Source organism: Pseudonaja textilis, chromosome 1 (assembly GCF_049901715.1).
Source record: "Pseudonaja textilis isolate UNSWEBS1 chromosome 1, rPseTex1.2, whole genome shotgun sequence".
NCBI classification, from domain to species: domain Eukaryota; kingdom Metazoa; phylum Chordata; class Lepidosauria; order Squamata; family Elapidae; genus Pseudonaja; species Pseudonaja textilis.
In genome coordinates this window covers 331,014,072-331,035,119 of record NC_141990.1, presented here as the reverse complement: position 1 = coordinate 331,035,119, position 21,048 = coordinate 331,014,072, and the positions used below count along the sequence as shown (strand labels likewise).

The 21,048-nt window shown below is 42.1% G+C and overlaps 1 protein-coding gene across 13 annotated transcripts in view; it reads right to left on the bottom strand.

Moving 5' to 3' along the window:
• The window catches only part of MYO9B (myosin IXB), a 77,903-nt gene extending 58,006 nt beyond the window's left edge, over window positions 1–19,897 (bottom strand). For 10 of the 13 annotated variants that reach the window (XR_015741336.1, XR_015741337.1, XM_087922849.1 and 7 more), the window contains exons 1-2: window positions 19,747–19,872; window positions 3,332–4,228 (exon numbers count right to left, since the gene is read on the bottom strand). Coding sequence is in view for 11 of the 13 variants with exons in the window: in XM_087922849.1 (XP_087778975.1) it covers window positions 3,332–4,171 (840 nt within the window). In the remaining 2 variants the exon portion in view is untranslated. Of the gene's footprint in view, window positions 1–3,331; window positions 4,229–19,746 lie in introns of all 13 variants that reach the window. The other 3 variants (XM_087922852.1, XM_087922848.1, XM_026698871.2) reach the window with 3 other exon arrangements.
• Between the last annotated feature and the right edge of the window lie 1,151 nt (window positions 19,898–21,048).

Here is a 21,048-nt window from a genome sequence, read left to right as displayed (position 1 = left end):
TAGTAATCAGGGCAGGATCCCCCAAAAGAAGCAGCTGAATTAGAAGGAAACTCTTTGGGGTGCTACCTGGCACCCCAAACCCACCAGCAATGGAATAGAATAGCGAAGTGGAATCAGCAATTTGGAAAGTTTTCATGCCAATTCCTCTCAGTAGAGACTAACTACCTAAAATACTAAATCCAATACCCCTCCGTTCCTCAAATCCCACAAAATCAAAGTGGAAGCAAATCAGTACCCTAAGACCCTTCCATTGGCCCTGGGCATGGAAATCCAGCCCTTTGGCTAACTCTCCTACTGTAGACTAGGCCGTCTTCACATTTCTGGTCTCTCGCACAAGGGTCATCCAACTCTAGATAGGCCAAGCTCCAGCTTTAAATCTTAGTAACACCAGATAGGGAAAAAAAGGACCAAATAAATAGTATGGCACAAGGAAGCTTCTTATATTCCTAATTTATACTGAAAAATACAGCAACTAGGAATACTTGAGACAAATTGTTTTTAAACAACACAGCTCAATTCTAGGTGTGGACATCTGATAGGTTTGTCCTTAAACCAATATAAATACATGTGCATATATGATGACCATAGACATGTCTCCTCCACCTGCTCTCCCCAACCCCCTGCTGTCAATTATTAGCAGCATCCGGTATTCTATAGTTAGCAGACCCAAAAGGGGCTTCTTCAGAACGATTTCCTGTTTGGGGTGAGAATTACAAGTGAAGCCTTCAAAGTCAGCAACACTTTGAAAAGTCAACTTCTGCTTTCTGTGGAATTATTGGAATAGGCAGATGCATGTAGGCATGCTAAACCATCTTGCTCATTCTGAGAACACCAAAAGCTTTTTATAAATTGAAAGAGAGAAAAAAATATTCTAACAGTTTGCTGTATTTTGTAAGAAGCACAGATCCAAGAAAAAGGGGATATAGTACTCGGATGAAGAACTGCAAATCCCATAGTCTCTGATATGAATTCAGCCTTACCAAGAACACACCAAGACCACGGCTATTACATAATTTGAACAACAATTTCATTCAAATCCACTATTTATACCTAGAGTTTTTCAAAATGTAGTTTATAAGTGGTGTTATAACTGAATGTCATTATTTCAGTTGCCCTTTATAAAAAACATTAACATAAAGAATCTAAACTGTATTCACCTAATGGACTACGTTATATTGTGATCTGAATTACCTGGTTTTTGTGTTATCTGTTGTATCTTTTTCTGTACTGGTTTTTCAATATAATGTTATAGCTTTTATAGAATATTAACTGATTAAACAGAGCTAGTTTGATCTAGTGGTTAAGGCACCAGGCTAGAAGACAGGAGACTGAGTTCTGCCTTAGCTATGAAAGTTGGCTTGGTGACTTGAGCCAGATGATGATCTCTTTCAGCCCAACTCACCTTACAGGGTTGCTGCTGTGGGGAAAATAAGATGAGAAAGGGTATGTTCACCACCTTGCAAAAATAATGGTGGGATACAAATAAATAAATAAAATATAGAACTGCTGCTACAGGTAGTCCTTAATTTATGACCACAATAAAACCCAAAATTGTTGTTAAATGAGTTTTGGCCCATTTTACAACCCTATTTGCCCCTGTTAAGTCAATCGCTGCAGTTGTTAAATTAGTAACACAGTTGTTAAGTGAATCTGGCTTCTCCACTGATTTTGCTTGTCAGGTCACAAGGTTGCAAAAGGCATTATCACATGACCCTGAGACACTGCAACCATCATAAATATGGACCAGTGGCTAAGATCCCTAATTTTGATCATGTGACCATAAGGGTGCTGCAACAGTTATGTGAAAAATGGCAATAAGTCCATTTTTCAGTGATGTTGTACCTTCAAACTAAACAAATGGTTTCTAAGCTGAGGACTACCTGTATTGATACTACCAAAATACAAGCAATCCCTGGGTTATGAGCGTTTCCTTAGCAATGTTCAACGTTACGCGACCAATACCCCCTAGTGTTTACGAACAATTCCAAAAACTATGAATCTTGCAGCACCGAGCAATTGTTCACCCTTACAAACAACTGCAGAGAGACTGCAACATTTGCTCTGCACTTTGCCAGCCAAAATGGAGGTTCGCAGGCCCATCCCTCCAAACCTCCATTTTGGCCTGCGCAGGGCTAAACAGAGCTCCATTTTGGCTGACAAACTGCCGGGTGAGGCCTGCAAAACCCTAAATGGAGCATTGGAGGGGCACATGCGGCTGAGAGGCTGGAGAAGAGACAGCTTGCTAGATCTTCGCATGGTAAGTGACCAGGCATGGCAGGTTGGGGGGGGGGAGGAAGCAATTGTGGAGATCATGAGGTATTTCAGCGGGTCAGGGAGGCCTTGGGTGGTCTTAAGCAGGTGGCCTGTTCCATCATGAGGCCCCCTACAGCCTTCCCCACCCTGAAATACCTCATGTACACTTAACGAGCTATGCATTCAATTAGCGAATGCTTGGGCAAAAGGAGGGAGTGATCTCTTTCAAGGTACACGATTCACTCCCATGAAACCTCGGGTTACAAATGGAATGGGCAGGCTCCATTACATTCATAACTCGAGGATTACCTGTAGTGTATAAATGCAGTGGAAGTGATTCATCTGTTCTATTAGCCTGAAAAATAAAGATCAAGAAGCATAAAAAAGCAGACTCAAAACAGAAGCCTACAATTAAAAAAAACTGAGACATATTGACTTCCAGATGTTACTGTACTAAAGCTTCCAACATCCTCAGCATGTACAACCAACAGGACTAATTCTGGCAGTTGTAGTCAGCCCATCTGAAAGGCCCTACATTTGATTTATAAGGTGATACTGTTATGTTCTGTGAAAAAAAGAAAGTTGTATGAATTTCAGCTGTCTTTTTCTGGATTCACTAGTACTTAACAATGAGGCTGGATGCAGACTTTAAAGGCAATTAGCGTCCAGCACCAAGTCTTGTTTCTTTATCTTCAGTTGTAAAAACTCACATAGCCAAATATGACTAAATAAGGCAAGATCTTTGAAAGCCAACACAGCCATTTACAAAAAAAAAATAAAAAAATATTTCGGAAGGAAAAAGAAATATGTGGAGGAAGCTATTTTGGAAAGGTTTAGGAAAGTCTTGTGCAGGAAAAAAAAAGCCCAGCCAGAATTGGAAGAAAAGGTTTCATTTGAAAGGTTCCTTCCACATCGAAGTCTAAAACCTCAAAACATTGTGAAGTTTTAAAACCACACTGAAGTCATCTTTAATTATCTCAGTTAAGAAAGTATTTACAAATCTATATGTGTGTTTGTGTGTGCGTGCATGCGCATATTGAGGTACATGTATGTAAATATTCTTTTTTTTTTTTTTTACCTCCAGCACTGGTCCGGCTCCCAAAATAGTTCTCTCCACTCCGCTAGCATAACCCTTTTGACTCAGGGCAGTGAGGCAGTGGATCAGGAAGTTTGTGCTTTGGGTTTTTCCTGATCCACTCTCGCCAGAAATAACAATGCACTGATTCGTGTGTTTCTTCAGCATAGCGTGGTAGGCTACGTCAGCGATGGCAAAGATGTGGGGCTCCAACTTCCCAAGTTGGTGGTTCTCGTACATCTGGACATACTTGGGGTTATAGATGGGCAGAAATTTGAAAGGGTTGATGGCAATGAGGATGCTGCCCACGTAGGTATAGATCTTCTGTTTCAGGAAGCGACGCTTGAGGTTTTCCAATAAGGTGGTCTCCGTCAAGTTGGGAAGGTTACACATATCATTGAAATGTTGCCAAGGAAGGAAGCCCCTTTCAACCAGTCGCCGGGCTTCCTCCTGGTTCTCTTCTTCACAGGTCTGCTGCATGTGGACATATTTGATAGTCCCATCAGCATTCCTCTCTTGTAAAACAAAATAATAACCATCTTCCCGCGGATGGTCGTCCTGGGCCCGGCGGGGCCAAAGCAGAACCCTATGGACAGGAGGGTCATTCCCATCTAATACCCATTCCTCTCCCCCTGTCTCCTTCACCTCCACAAGTACATAATGCTTAGAGAGGTCCAAACTCAGGGAGCTGATAACATCCTTAATGACCTCGGTGGCTGTGGAATCCTTAGTCGCTGTTACCCTGCAACAGGAACTATGTTCTGTTGAGAGCTGGGGATAAATATGAAGGGCATAGATTACATTCTCTGGACAAGTTGCACTGCTGACATCTTTTAAACTCATCCTGGACCATGCCCTGCCACGGCATGCCGCCCCGGCTTGATGCACTGGGCCAGTTATCTGAAAACAAGGAAGGAGAATATCAGAAATATATCCCAATTTGAGATGCTGTCACAGCAGGCACAGAAGAGTAACGTCCCTAATCATTTTCCAGTGGTGTCAGGAGTTTGTGGTTGGCAAGATAAGACTGAAAAGGTAACAAGATAAGGCTAATAAAAATGTAAATGTAATGACTAAAGAAAAAGCATAAGGTGAAGCAAACACGATAACATTGTCAACACCTATAAATGCATTTTTAAAACTTTGGATTGCAATATTGATTGGGTAAAAAAATGCAAATTCCACACCCCCAGATTCCTAGCTGGTGTTTCACATTTTAACTATAATAACGGGAATGGGGGCACTCTAAAGGTGCAGGACAATCCTAGGGTTCCTTTCTTCCAAGAATACAAGTTGTTTTTGCCACATTCCCATTTTTTCTGCTATCTCCACAAAAGAGTTTCTTTGCAACCACACACACCAATCACTCAGCAGGAGGAAATAACTGTTGTGTTCTTAACTGAAGAAGCTTCTTGGATGAGAAGCAAAACATTTTCAAAGGAAAAAAACAACAACAAAGTCCAGTTGTCTTTTGGAAAAAAAGCTCCTTTGGTGTCTAAGATGTAACTGTACAAAGGGACTCCTGGCCACAGCCTCCAACTGCTGTTCAAGCCAAAGCTGGGAGTCCAGAAGGATTTCCAAGCTGTGAGCCAAATTGATATTGACAGACCCCTGCCAAAACCTACAACCCGACCTACGAATATTCTCAAGAATTTCTAACCAAATTGATGTCTCTTTGGCAGGTTTGCAGATATAGTTCAAGCCCAGCGGTGTAGATACAGAGAGCTTGAGCTCTAGGACAAAAAGTTCCAACAATGACATATCACCTCAGTAATTCACAAGTGGGAAGCCACTCTTTCCTCAAACTGCAATAAGGAGACATGAGCATTTTCCATCTATGGATTCTACTTGCTAGCTTCCTGGAGATATTTGGCTAATCACTAAACTGCAGGCGGACTCAGTACTAGATTAATACTGTCTCAACAGTGAAAAGTCTACAAATCCACAGTACATTGAGTAAGACAGCGCCAAATCAAAGAAGAGCAGAGTTATTATATCTTGAAGTAATTTGAGTCCTTCCTTCAGCAAGACCACTAAGGACTTAATCTCTGTATTACCCAAAGGTGTTTTTCAAAAGGCAACTGAACTTTCTTGGGTTTTTTTTTCCTTGAAACATTTTGCTTCTCATCCAAGAAGCTTTTTTAGTTCTGACCCATGACCCATATGATTGAGAATCTCCACAGACTTTTCTCTATTCTTTTCTCTCTATGACTTTCCTCAGATATGTGTTACAATACAGAGGAATTTTAGCAATTGTCAAAATTGAGGAAACCACCTATTAACATTTTCATTGAGGAACTATTATGGTCTGCAGAATATAGTTTGAATACCAAAATTCTATAGGAAGCGAAAGTTTCCTACAGGATGCAGCAACAACTTTTTAAAATGCACCATCATGTAATAACTGGCTTACAGATAAATACGCAGTTGTCATGACTGCTGTATTCTATGTTCAGGACCTCTTACTTTCAGTTTATCAGAAAGGAGTACTTGCCCTAAAGAGAAATGCAGAAAAATTAACAACTAAGGCTACTATACAAGAGAACATTAGTACGTAGCAAGTTTTTATCCAAGGATTTTTAATTTTTTCCTCTAAAGAACAGAAACAAAAATGTGCATTTGAAAAATGAAAAAGAAACAGTAAGATACCCTTTATACCTCATACATTTTAATAGACTCAATAAAGGCAACGTCTTATCTTTAGAATAGAATTTTAATTCAGCAAATTGAATTCATTTTATTTCCAATCTCATAAACCAGATTTAGTTGTAAAACATCTCACGCATCCCGCTTTCTAAGAGAAAATTACTTTGCCTACATACGAAGCAGTGGTTATTATTCTGAGTATGGCTATGAAACTGGATTGAAATCCAAACAGTCTACACTGCAAATCAGACTATTAAAAACATAACAGGTCAAAAACGTTTTGATAGTGTAGGCAGATTAACTGAGAAAGCCTCCCTAAATACTGGTTATGCCTACCCCAAGGGTTGAACCATCTTCTGAAGAAAACTGATGTGGGGGGAACTGCATAAGAGATAAAAAGGGAAAGATTCCTTAAATATGCTACAAAAATGAGTAAAATAAAAATAGTATGTAAGAAAAGAGCCATTGACCTTACCTGAACCGCATCTTCTAGTTGTACTGGAGGAGAATCCAATGCATGGGTAGTCTCTGCTTCCTTGCTTGAAGACTGAGTCAATCAAAGCTTAGTCCTGCCTCCTCCTATTGAGCATGCCCAGTTTTTGATGAAGGCTAAATGATTGACTAGAGATTTTCTTGGTGCTCTTCCTGGACGTTCCTGAACTCAGGATCCGACGTTCATCAGGGTGGGTTTGGATTCTCCTCCAGCACAACTAGAAGATGCGTTTCAGGTAAGACCAACGCTCTTTCTCAGTTGTACTGGTTGGAGAATCCAAAGCATGGGACATACCAAAGCTGACTGTCCTAAGGATGGGTAGTAGTCTGGTCCTGAATCCCCACCTCCATATGCCCTCTCTTATGGATAAGGCCAGTTCGGATATCCATCTGGCCGATGTAATGGCTACTAGGAAAATCACCTTAAGGGTGAGCAAATGTAAGCTAGCCGATCGCAGTGGCTCGAATGGCTCTATCATGAGCGCTCTCAGCACCTTGGTCAGATCCCAGGTGGAATACCTGTGTTATCACTGGTAGTTTTAAATTGTGGCTCCTCTGATGAATGTACAGACCAGCAGATGCCGGGCGAGGGACTCTGAGGTCCCACAACCCAAAACTGATGCTATTGCCGCTATCTGCCTACATAAAGTATTGGGGGGACAGGCCCTTATCCAGACCCTCCTGGAGAAAATCTAGAATCTGTGGTTTGAGATGAGTCGTAGAGCACCAACCACAGATGCTCTCCAGGTAGCAACATAAATTCTGTTGGTGGAAGGCCTCCTAGAGGCCTGGAGTGTCTATATGACCTTGGTTGAACATTCCAACTGGCTCAGTGAGACCCTTTCAAGTGTCAGACGGTCAGTTGGAGCCACTGTGGTTCTGGGTGCTGTACTGTCCCCTAGCTCAAGGCCATCTTGTCTGGAGGGATTCTCCATGGTCTGGCTACCAACAGATCAACCAGATCTGTGTACCATGGCCGTCTGGGCCAGTGGGGTGCTACGAGTAAGACCTCAGCCTCTTCCTCTGTCACTCTTTTGATTACTCTCAGGATCAATGGGCGTGGGGGAAGTAGACCCCTGGGCCATGCCCCTTGGAGAGGATTGGCTCTTTCTGCCCTCAGAGTTGGGAATCTTGAATAGAATCTCGGCAGTTGCGTATATGTTGGGGGCGCAAACGGATCCAGGAATGGCCTCCTGAACCTATGTGACAATTCTCTGAACAGGTCTGGTGTAGATGCCATTCTGAGTGGTCGACTGTTGCCCTGCTGAGCCAGTCCACCTGTACGTTTTCCATATTCCAGATATGTTCTGCTCTGATGGACAGGTGATGTCTCTTTGCCCAGCGGCCTAAGCACTCCGCTTCCTGCATGTTTGGGAGTGGGTCCCCCCCACCTGTTGATATGCTCCTTGGATGCCACATTGTCCATCAGGATTAGGACATGTTGACCTACTGCACTTGCCTTGAATGTCCTTAGACAGTTGCATCACTCTGAGCTCCAGCCAGTTGATATTGTTTCTGAGGTTTGCCTCAGTCCACTGACCCTGTGTGATTTGAAACTGGCAGTGGGCCTCCCAGCCAAACAGGCTGGCATCTGTTGTAATGGTCAGTCGATTGGGTTCCTTGAACCCGTATCCCCTGGTCATTGTCTGTGACCTCCACCACTGGAGGGATTGCTTCATTCTTGGTGGGACCCGCACCTTGGTTTTCACATTGTTCTTGCCTTCTCCCTGGTAAGGTAATAGGAACCATTGCAAGGTTCTTGCATGCAGTCGAACCCAAGGTACTATTGAGATGCACAATATCACCTTCCCTAGTAGTTGTGAGAACAAGTCCAGGGCCACCACTGGTGCTGTGATCACCTGGCCTATCATTGCATTTATGCTGGTCCACCGCTTCTGAGACAGATAAACCCCGCAAGAGTGGGTCTCTATGACTGCCCCCATGTGTTGCAGCCGGCTTGTCAGAGCCAGATGGCTCTTCTCAAAGTTCACTGAAAACCCGTGTTCCTGTAATGTTCGTACTGTGGTCTCTATGTACTCCCTTGCCCTTAGGAGGGAGGAGGACTTTTGTCATGCCCCTGGTGGAGTCTGACTCTGAGGAAGAGGAGGAGCAGCCAACAGGGAGTGGGAGTGTGGCTCCAGAGGTGGTGGAGGCAGCTGGGGAAGGGCAGAGGTCAGTTGAGCAGTCAGAGGAGGATCCAGGCCCATCCCCTATCCATCCTAGGTCACGCAGGGAGAAGAGGATTAGAGAAAAGCAAGGTCTACTCAAGAGGAGATTACCATGATCCTCCTCGTGGCTTGCAGGTGGGAGCTATGTATATAAGTTTGCAACTGCGCAGTTAGAATTTGCAGGAGTCAATCTTGAAAGAGGTTTATCTTTGCTGGCGCTCTTCCCATGGACTTTTCTCGGTTATTTTCCTGGAGTTTATGATTAGTTATCTTGGCTTGCTTCAGAACTCTCATCAATGTGGTTTGTTTTGGTTTTCTGTTTGTCTCATTATTTACTTTTGTGACTTTAAACTGTGCCTAATAAAACAGTGAATTTAAGTTGAAGGCCTTACCGGATTTTAATATACGTTTTGAATTTTGGGTTATTTTGAGAGACTATGGGTCATCACAACTGTATCAATATGTCTTCCAGGTAGCATTGGAGGCATATGGGTAGTGTTCTGAGATGGGCCGCTGTCAGCACCATGGTGAACATTCTGGGCATTGAGGATAGCCTGAACGGTAGGGCCCTGTATTGGTAATGTCTTCCTTGTAACAAAATCGCAGGAATCTTTGATGTGGTTGGGCAACTGGGATGTGCAAATATGCCTCAGTGAGGTCTACTGACGTCAGGACATCTCCCTCTTGGATATTCCCCAGAATTGACTGTAGAGATTGCATCTTTAATCTTTTGTACTATGTGCTTGTTCACAGTCTTTTGAGATCTAAAATTGGTCTCCACCCACCCACCCCCTATGCCTTCTGTCTTTGTTCGTCCTCTGGCACTGGTTGGACAGCCTGAATGCCCAACAGATGTTGAACTGCTGTTCCCATGATGCCCCTTTTGGCTCTGTCTCTTGAAATTGGGTACCTTCTAAAGCAGCGGTCACCAACTGGTTGGTCACAGCCTGCTGGTGGGCTGTGAGAAAATTTTGGTGGGCCGCAGAGAAATCTCATCCCCAGAGTATCCCCCAAAAGCAATTAATCCAGGCTGTGCAGAAACACAAGGCTGCACTGCCCACATGGCCCACGGGAACCCTCCCCGCCTACTCACTCCTTACCCGGAAAACCTGCCTGCTAAATTGCTATTTTTTCTTTTTTGGACCATCAGCTGTTCTGCTGTGCCAGGAGATTTAGATTAGCTAGGAAGCAGGAAATGGTTGGATTTTTTGCTTTCTAGCTAGTCTTTAGATCTTCAGCTCTGCTTTTAAGCACAGCTGGACCTCCCTTAGGACTGAAGGTTCTATTATTCAGTGCAGACTCATGGCAAGCAAATTTTATGTGACAGTCTCAGGTAGCCAATGGCAGATAAATAGATCACTGAATGAGTCTGTGAGCAACATAATCTGCCTGCTTGCTTTGCCTGATTTTGGGTAAAAGTTTTTTTTTAATTAAAAAAATCAATATTTACATACATGGTGTGTTGTGAGTTAATTTTGTGAGTTTGCTTGCAAGCAAATTTTATGTGACAGACTGAGCTAGCCGATGGCAGATAGATCTCTGAATGAATCTGTAATTCTGTGAGCAACTCAATCTGCCTGTCTGCTTTGCCTGATTTTGGGTAAAAGTTGCTCTTTTTTTAACAAAAAAAATATATCAATATTTATATATTTATATTATTTACATACAAGCCATGCCCAGCCAGTCACATGACCAAGCCACATCCACAAATTAGGCCATGCCCACAGAACCGATTAGTGATCCCTGGGATTTAAAATTATGAGTTTGGTGGTCCCTGAGGTCCAAAAGGTTGGAGACCCCTGTTCTAAAGGACTTTGGAGGTGTGGAGAGAAATTCCAGAGCTTGTTTTATTGTGTTCAGGACCCACTTGTCCATTGTTGTTGCTATCCATTGGTCTGCAAATAGGCCCAGTCTTCCGTCGATGGGTGCACTGCTCTGGTTGTTACTTTGTGTGGTGGAAGGGCCTGCTGGTGAACACCTTGAATGGTCGCTTTCCTTGAATTCGTTGACCGCCCGTCTCTAAATCCGGCTCTGTCCAGTTGTTGGGCCTGCGTGTGCGTGTGTGGTGTCTGGGAGTGCTGGGAGTAACCGAAGCCTCCTCCAATGGCTGGAAAGGACTGCCTTCACATGTAAGATGAAGGCTGCTGCTTTGCTTGGCCATATCTCCTAGGTAAGATCTTCCTCTTGTCCTTGGTCTCCACCAGCATGGATTCAATGGCTTCCCCAAATAGTTTTTTCTCCTTAACTGGGCAGAAGCTAGTTTCCACTTGTGCTTCAACTCCGCCTGCCAGTGGCGGAGGCAAACCAGGCGCCTAATTGCTACTGAAGCTGCAATGGCCTTGGTAGTGTATTTGACACCATTAAGAGTGGCATCGGCCATGAATTCCACGGTTTCTGTAATTTTGTTCAGATCCTGGTGTGATCGAAAATCACCAGGTGGTACCTTTTCCTGCATTTGGTGAAGCCGTATCAGGACTGCCCTGCTGAAGAATGACGCAGTTGAGGTTGCCTTCACTGCCCATGCTGCTGCCTGGTGGGCCTTCTGGAGGGTCTGTTCTGCCATCTTGTCTTCTCCTTTCAGGCCCTCCTCCATAGAAGCAGCCACTGGCCCATCTATTGTTGGTACCTGAATCATTTCAGTCAGCTCCACATTGTAAAACTTCTTTGCAGTCCCACCTGGTATAGGGAATATCACTGGTCGGTCCAATTGCCCTTCTATCACCTCCTTGAACAGCTCGGGTGAATTAGAATTAGAAGAACTTTATTGTCACTGTACGAATACAACGAAACTGTGGAAGGCACTATCTCACATGCCACCTTAGTTCTTGCAAAGAGACGGTCTTTTGGGTCTGAAGAATCTGTTGCTGTGGTAGTCCCCAGGCCTGCTGCTGCTTCGGCTTTACCTAGCAGCATCTTAAACAGATGCTGGCGAAACAGGCCAGTGAATGCCGGGGCTGCCACATTTTCTTCCTCATCAAAAAATGCTGTTTCCTTCCGTTCTTCCCTCCCTGAGTCCGAAGCCTCATTTTGGGTGTATGACTGTATTGAATTGGTTCTCTGGAAATTCAATTCCTCCCTTGTCTCCCTGGCTAGTAAGGGATGCTGCTTATCAGGTATTCTCTCATCTTTCACCGGGTTAGGCTGATGACCTTGTTTCTCCCTAACCTCTGTTAGCATTTCTGACATCAGGGCCTTCATTTCATCCCTAAAGGTAGGCTCTCTGAGCCCTGCTGCTGTAGGGGTAAAACTGGCCTCTGATGCCAGAATCCTCCTCCTCTTTGAGGAAGGTTCCCAACTATTACTGAAACCCTGGGAGCTTCCCCATCTCTCTGATGAATACTCACTCAGACAAACAGCTGGCTGAATATACTGCTCACTAGCCCCCTCTGGTGTTGCAGTCCAGGCGGTATTCTCTTCTTAATTTCTATTGGTCTATTTGTTGAAGCGCGGGAATTTCCATTCCTCTCCGCCTCCTTTTCTATCCTTGCAAAACTCTTTTCAATGGCTCTTTGTCTCCTTAATGCCTCCCTTTCATTGGCTTTGAAAACCTTGTGAAAGGGTTTTTCTTTCTCATCCATCGTCGTTGTGGTTTTCCTAGTGACCATTACCTTGGCCAGACGGATATCCAAACTGGCAGTTCTATCCATAAGGGCCCATCTCGCTCTACTCACAGTTCGCTGATTTGCTTTCTTTTTGTGTTCTTTTGAGGTGATCTGGAATCCAAAGTGTGACTAAATTTTCTTTTCTCTTGAGCACCCTCTCCGTGCGTCTTTCTTGCATGAAGTCAAAAACTGGGCATGCTCAGTAGGAGGAGGTGGGACTAAGCTTTAATTGACTCAGTCTTCAAGCAAGAAAGCAGAGACTACCTTTGGATTCTCCGACCAGGACAACTGAGAAGTTGTTTATTTTATATCTGAAAATGATAAAAACGACTGATACAAAGACAACACAAATTAATTCCACCCATATTTTAAGCAGTTTGCACCAAAGGTTATTCAAATATTTTTTTCATCTCAAAAGCACACTTCTGTGCCCTAAGCTATTTAGTATATATATATGAAACTATTAGGAAAGGTTATCTAGAGTTTTGAAGGATGCTGACAAGTTCTAACCGTAGGTGTGCATAACAAGCCGCCATGAACTCTGAATAAAAATTCACATATTATATAAATGTAGTTATGATTACATCATATATGACAACTTACTTTATGTAATTTACATCTTTATGATGATGTTGCTGTTATAATTGTTATAATGTTGCAACGTGCATGTTATAATTTGTCCTCACCACACCAATTTTTCCATTAATGCCTACATACCCAGCCCTATCTTTTCTTGATATCACAATTTTAAATCCTGGTGTGATTTCATGGATAGTATGAGGGGAAAAATGCAATCTAGTCAAAGAAAATACAGTTTTTACTGAGTTCAAAGGGAAATCAAGGAAGAGATTCAATCGCCCTATTCTTCCTTCTGAGTACAGGTAATCCTTGACTTACAACTTTAAAGGAGCCTGCCCATTACTGTCTTAAATTGTGATCATCATAAAGTGAGTCAATTGAGTGGACCCATTTTTATGATTGTTTTGTGGTAGTCGTTAAACAAAACCATTATTCACTATAGGGTGTTTTTAGCCAAAACTTTAAAACATGTGACCATGGAATGTTGCAAATGGCCATAAATAGGGAAAGGCAGCCATCAAAACTAGCTCATAAGTACTTTTGGGGGTCCATTGCAACTATGGATGGTCTATAAGTGACCAATTGTAAATTGAGGATTAGCTGTACTCAGATACACAATTCAGGTATATTCTTGAACTGGGATGTCCACATTTCATTGTGACCAGTAAGGCTTTTGTAAAAATAAAATGAATATTCCAGCTGTACTTTTTCCTAAAAATTCCAGATGTAGCCATGGTAACACGCCTCAATTATCTTATACTTGGATTACTGTAGAATATCTTGTAGGGCTGTCTGGCTATGATATGTCAGATTCCCTTGTTTTAAAGCTTTATTAGCAACTTATCACTTATTCGGCATAATGTGACTTGCACATTGTTTGATATATTGCATTCTCCTTTACAAATCTGACCAGAATCTTTAGAAGATACCCTTTTCACTGCCTCACCATTATGGAGGCATATATAGTAAGAACATAAACTAGTCTTTCAAATGAGTACTTGGAAGCTGTGAAATTTCTTGCCAAGGTGAGATTCCTTTTTTCTCCATTATCTTGGTATTGAGAGAGAACATGTTTCAAATCAGGCCATCTAAACAGAAGCTATTCTTGGATGATGTATCTGTTTTACCAGAGTCTTAATTAGATTTTAACTGCATGTGTACAAACACACATTTTATTTTTGTAGAGCCATTTCCAGAAAGTTTTGGCAGAAAGTCATTATACTATATATTAAGTATTTATATTATAACTGAAATATTTGTAATCTAAATAGTATTCCTCTCACTTGTCAGATCAATAGCCTCTCATCTTGATGTTAGATAGCAGAGTCCCTCTATATCTGAGGTTAAGGGTAGATCAGAAGTGCAACTACGGGAAAGTATATTGACACAATACCAAGAAGGACACAACTATATTAAGAACCCTACTATAAATTCATTTACCAAACTGGCAACTGAAAAGAGAAATCAAAACAGAAAAGGCTTTGTGTTTCCTGGCTGTAAGCTTTGCCAGAATGAACTGGCTGCAGCATGACTGCTAAACAGATCTATTTAAGGAAAAATTAAGAATTAAGCAAGTTGTCTATGCATATCCAAAGGGAAACGTCAGTTTTCAAGGCAGAAAAAGTCATTCCTTATTTCCTAGGGAATATATGACACATGGGAGATTACTTCTCCTTTTAGTTAACCCACGCTGCTACCTCAAAGGGAAGCTGAAACAGATGAAACAGGCTGAATATGTATGTGGGATAAGAATAAACGTGACCATTTCAAACATTTTTCTGCCAGACAAACTATAAATTTATAAGAGACAAAAAAAGTGGGGGGGAATCTATTTGTGACTTAGAAAACATTCTGCAGTGTATTTTTATTGAATTCTTCCAATTTTAAAGGTTAAAATCCAGAGCAGCTCCTGTGTGGGCTCATGTTCTAACCTTTTTCAGTTAGCTGATGTACAATTTATAAAGAAGAGAATCTTTAGCTTGTATATCTTATGGCTACAACAAAACATGGTAGGGCATATCCCCCCAAGTCCGTCCAAAGCAGTGGTTTGGTCTACATAAACCCATAATTTTAAATTGCATGCTTAACTAGTGAATCATGCCAATGCTAAAACGGGAAAGCTAGCATTATAACAAAGTAGCGCAAGAAGGAAGAAAAAGAAAAGGCAGTATGGCCATTTCAAGAATCCTTCATTTTTATATAAACATTTTAGCATATATTTATATAGCACCTTATTGCAGCCTCAATTCTTAGCAGAAATTAAAGACTTCTGCAGATTACAGTTAACAATTTATTTATTAAATTTGTGTGCCACCCATCTCACTGCAAGGTGACTCTGGCAGCTTACAACATCATACAATAAGAGATAGATGGACAGACGGATGGGTGGAATAGAAAATTGTAAGAGAAAAAAAAGATAAACTATTAAAAAACTGACCAAGCTGCAGAAAAATTATAGAGACTGGAACAGTTCTTATATGGAAAATGTTAGAAGATATAGCTTTTCATTACTATATATGGAGTCCAGAAAGAGAAGACTTGGCAGAAGAATACAAAATATTGATAATATGAATATTTTCCTTATTGCTCTTATGATAATAAAGCCTATTCAGTCAAACTGACTACTGGAAGAATCAGGACAGGTAAAAATATGTGTTCACAGCTATGGAACAATCTCGCATGATGCTTACAAGAGCCCTACTAAATCCTTCTCCATCCATGCTTCATTTCACCACTGAGGGGAAGTCAGAAATAAACACAGAGCATCTGTTTGCTCTATCAATGCCAAGGACATCATGTTGTATATACATGGATACAGAAAGGCATCCTAGGTTTATTATCCTAGACCAGTAGATGGGGAATTCTGGGAGCTGAAATCCACCCAACTTAAACATTGCCAAAGTTGAGAAACATTGTCCTAGATACAACAGCTGCCCAAGTTACACTGAAATATACATATACATGCATTATATCCTGAAAACTGCTCAGTTTCTACATCTCATTAAAAATGCCATCCTTTATCAGAACTGAACTAAGCAAACTAATCCTTTCCTCTTTTAATTTGGAATCTAAATGGATAGCAATAGCAATGCTCTAAGCGGTTTACAGAGCCTGCATATTGCCAATAATCTGGCTCCTCATTTTACCCACCTCGAAAGAATAGAAGGCTGAGTCAACCTTGAGCCTGGTGGGATTTGAACTGCCAAACTGCAGGCAGCCGGCAGGCAGCAGAAATAGCCTGCAGCACTGCATTCTAACCACTGTGCCACTGCAGCTCAAATAGATGCTTTGGGACTTTTAAGTAGCTGATCTTCCTTTGTAACAGGCTAAAACTTTCTCTCTTCTCAATCCTTCCATGAACTACACTAAACTCTCTCACTTCATTCCTTCTAGTTTACCACTACAGGGAAAACTGCTAGATTGGTTGAGAGTTCAATCCTAGGAACAGTTTTGAGCAGATATCCAACAGTAACCGTTTATAAAGGAAAGCGATTCCAAAAGCGATCTGGATCTTAAAACGGTTGCTTATACATTCAAGAGTTGCATTCTCTTAAATATACATCCAACAATAAGCACTAACCTTTACCATCTATCAATATTCAATCACGGATTATGAAAAAGGAGTTATGAAGTGCATAAACATCCAAGTCAAAAGGTTTATTCATATGTCTGATTATTCAGTTAGTCTCATTTATGAATCATTCTTTATCAGCAAACTAAGCCTTCATAAAGTTTCAGCCAAACAGACATTATCCTTTACAATTTTTATCAGGTAGCATTTAATTCTCGTTATTTCTTTCAGCTAGAGAATTTCTTTTAGGTCTCATAGCATGAGCAGAACAAAACCCAGGAATCTGACAGCCATATCTTATAACTCAGGAATCCAACATGGTGCAGATGTTAATTTGGGGGCTGATTTGCTTGACACAGAAAAAGAACTGAGTCAATCTCTGGGGGAAAAATGATCTCTTTGTTTAGTCAGCCAGTCATCCTCGAGACTCAGTGTAAAACGCATGGCTCAATTTGGAACAGAGAGGAAGTTATCAAGAACATCTGCCGACAAGCAATGCTGGGTGGCAGGCAGATTACTTTAGGAGTAGGAAATAAAGGACCCCAAATAAGAAGCCGAGGGGCCTACTTCAAGTTCTTCTATCTGCAGACAAAACAGTTTCTGAAATTCAAAACCAAAAGAAAGAACTTGGTGAAACCAGGAAGAAACCAAGAAGACTTTCTTTTTAAAAAGTGCACATAAGATCAACACTCACTTCTGGCTGGAACATATATAGCTCCTATGTTGACTTTTTCCTCACACACACAAAAGCAAACATGCACTTTTCATTGGTTAATGTATCAACATATATTCGCCCTCAAAGTAGTACTGATTAAATAATATTCATTTTACTTACATGCCAACTCTGTTGTGATTAATTAGAATACAGAAACTAATTGGATGTGGGGGAATAATACGGATTTAAACTCAATTCTGATCATATTAGTCTAAGTTTCATGTAACTATCTTCATTGTTGCCCTGAGGACAGAGGCATTTATCATGGATTTCACTGCCAATCATTTTAATTAGACAGAATGTCTTTAAAATGTTGCCCTATTTTTCAATAACAAAAATTTAAATACTTGGCTGGCTTTTTTTAGAACCTTAATAGGTTGTATGACTAAAAAACAATAATTAGCTGCAAAGATGAAAACTCAACAGTTATCCAAACCACATGGGTGTGAACATTCAATACTTCATGAAATCTTGTGATGTAATCTTGGGACATGTAACTTCACAGCAGTTTCAGCCCCAGTTTGTGTTTTAAACACAGTCAGATGAATTTCAAACACAAAGAACAGAAACAACCAGTTCTAAAAAGGTATGTTAATGAGTTTTTTGACATCTGCCAGAAAATCAGACACAACAACTGTAAGTTTCTTGCTACCATTATAACTAATCTCCAGACATGTCAAACTCCCAAATGGGCAGTCTTATTAGTAATGTGTCTACTAAGCAAGCTGATGTAAGAAGACAGAGTCCTAATTGGAAATGCTCTTCAAAAACATTAGTAGCTCAAGCACAATTTGAGGCTGGTGGGCAAAAGAGCTCAACCACTAACCCATAGTCTTAATTGTAGGGAAGCAAGCAGAAAGAGGGGTGGGGCACATTTCTCAGTTAAGTAACTACCATGAAATTATAGAAACTAGTTCCCTTTGGCATTAACAGTTTTACCCAGTTAAGATGCACACATGTACTTTAAAAAAGTTTTTAACAGTGCATCAAATAATATTCAACTAAAAAACAAATTTAAACTTTAAATATAGAACTCTTCATTCTTCTGTTCTTTTCACTGTGTGGTCATCCCAATAACCTATTAAATGAAAGGCTAGATAACAATGGAGATATCAACTCTCAATTTTCTTTCCCCATCTAAAACAGGATCATCAAGGTTCACTTCACAGGCTCCTTTTTCAAATTACTGAGAAAATATTTTAAATGCTCCTCATTCTTGAAAAGTGTATCAATATGTACAACATAAACAACTTATTGTACAGTCCACAGATCAAACCCAACTTCCTAACCCATGTAATTTCTTCAGTATGTGCTCATTATGACATCTGTAACTTTCTGTCAACTCTCTTCCATTTATATTTACTTGCAGGGCCCAGATAAATTATCTCCTGGTCCTATATGTACACACAATCAATACATTTCTGAGCCCCTCCATCTTCAACTGCATCCTTCCTCACTTCCACCTAAATTTCAACTAACTACTCAGGAAAGCAAATTCAGTCATTTAGTATACCCTCAAGAATATATGAAATTTCACAACTCTTCAAACTTCAAATGCTTTTTTCTTTTAATGTTTAATGTTTCCCTGACTCACCCCTACCCCCCTACCCCCCAAGAAAAACACCCCTACCCCCCAAGAAAAAGTCATTACGGCCAAGCCACTTCTAAGCAATCCCATTCTTCAAGAATCCTTTCATCCAAAATCCCACCTACTAACCAATCAACTCTGCATTTCAAACATACATCACACCTTCACTTTTTCTGAATTCATTTCTCATGGAGAAAAAAACAACAACCCTGACCTACTTTAGGGGTATACTAAAAACACCCTTCTCCTTTCCATTGGAACTTTTTTTTATTGCTCTCCCCCAATGTCACAGAAAAGGCCATCTCCAGAACTGGAAGAATTCCTGCTTCCTATCTAATGATGTATCTGTGATAGGAAGCCTTAAGAGCCCTGCCTCTTTTCAAACTCAATTCTCTCCCCCTCTGGACAATTTCTCCCTTCTGCTCCAGTGTGTAGGACCGTCCACGCCACACAAACCCTGCAACTACACTTGAGCCTACTTATATTGTGCAAAACACCGCCGATGTGGTTAGTTGAATGGCTCGGGGGTTATATAAAGGAAACACAGGAAATTGTGTTCACTAGATAGAAAGAATGGTTAAATTAACCCTGGCTAAGAGTGTCCGGCAAACCCAGCCCGCAGTTCAGCCTTTTTACACGCTCATCATGAACCGCCGATTCTCGCTTCGGCCAAATCGCCTTGTCCAACTTCACCCCGGTTGGAGGGTTCAGGTGTCTCGTGAGAAGGCTGGAACTCGGGCTACGTTACGATCAACTCGATCTCGAAGGTCTCCCGTTGCAGGGATCGAGACCGGCTCCCCATCCCATTTCCCCTGGGACCCCTTACCCGCGAGCTCCCAATCTCCGCAAGAGGAGGCTCCCCCACCCCCCACGCCCATTTTAGCAGGGCTCCTCTCCAAGCTACCTCCCTGTCACAGCGAACATCCCTCCCTCTCCGCCGCCTTCCCCAACCGCCCCGCTACCTTCTTCCTCCCAACCAAACCTCACCGCCCCCACTCGCTCAGCTCACGAAAGAGAGCAGCCGGACCCTTTTCCCCCCCACCCCTTTCACCCTTACCTGGACCAGAACGCGGGCAAGGCAGGCCGCGGCTTCGATTGGCGACTCCCTCGCCCTGAGCCAAAACAGCCTAAAGCGACGGAGCCGCCTCCGCCTCCTCTCCCGCCCGACCGCCTGCCCGACCGCAAGCTGAGGCGGCGCGAGGCACTTCCGGGTTGGTGGGGGGAGGGGAGAGAGAGAGAGAGAGAGAGAGAGAAAATCCCCTCCGGCGCACGCGCATCCAGCAAGCTTGGTGGGAGGGTGTGGGGAGGGGAAGGAAAAGGCAAAGAACTGGGGGCGGAAGAGCACAAGCGCCCTCTTGCCTAAAGCGGGTCGAGGCGGGTGTGTGGTTCGCGTGACGCCTTCAGTCAGTCTGTTGGTGCCTGAAACTGCACTCCAGATCACCAGAAAGGGCTCTGAGGGTGTTTTGAGAAAGTCTCAAAGATGCTTTTTCAGGAAGCAACAGGACTTTTTTTTTTTCTTTTGAAGACGTTTCGCTTCTCATCCAAGACGCTTCTTCAGCTCTGACAGGATAGTGGGGAATGGAATCCTGTCAGAGCTGAAGAAGCTTCTTGGATGAGAAGCAAAATGTCTTCAAAGAAAAACCAGAAAGCACAGTTGCCTCTTGAAAAAGCACCTTTGGGACAACCACGACCTGGATGACTGTGAATCTCCATAGGCTTGTGAGGGAGATACAAGTGAAGGGCTGGTGTTTATCAAGCTTTATTGTTGTGCAACCCGTAAATTCAAAATCTAAGGGACTGGTTTGGACAAAACTAGCAGCACTTTTTCATATGGCTGTCGATAAAAATAGGATCACCAAGAAACAGCCCCTAAGTTGTATTGGACTTCGCAACATTACCCCCTGAGTTTGCCCAAATTCACATTCATTGCAGTGGTGAAACTATCTAACCATCCTATGCCGTCCCCTTCTCCTTTTGCCTTCAATCTTTCCTAACATCAGTGTCTTTTCCAATGAATCCTCTTTTCCCATTTGGGTTGACCGAACTACATGCATCAACACAGGTAGTCCTTGAGTCACGACCACAATTGACCTCAAAATTTATGTTACCACATGAAATATTTAAGTGAGTTTGCCCTATTTTATAACTTTTCTTGCCACAGTTGTTAAGTGAATCATTGCATTTATTAAGTTAGTAATGTTAAATGGATCTGGATTCACTTGACTTTGCTTGTCAGGTTGAACCCAGGACACTGCAACCGTTGTAAATATGAACCACTTGCTGAGCATCTGAATTTTGATCATGTGACCATGGGGATGCTGTAGTAGTCGTAAGTGTGAGAAACGTTCATAAGTCACTT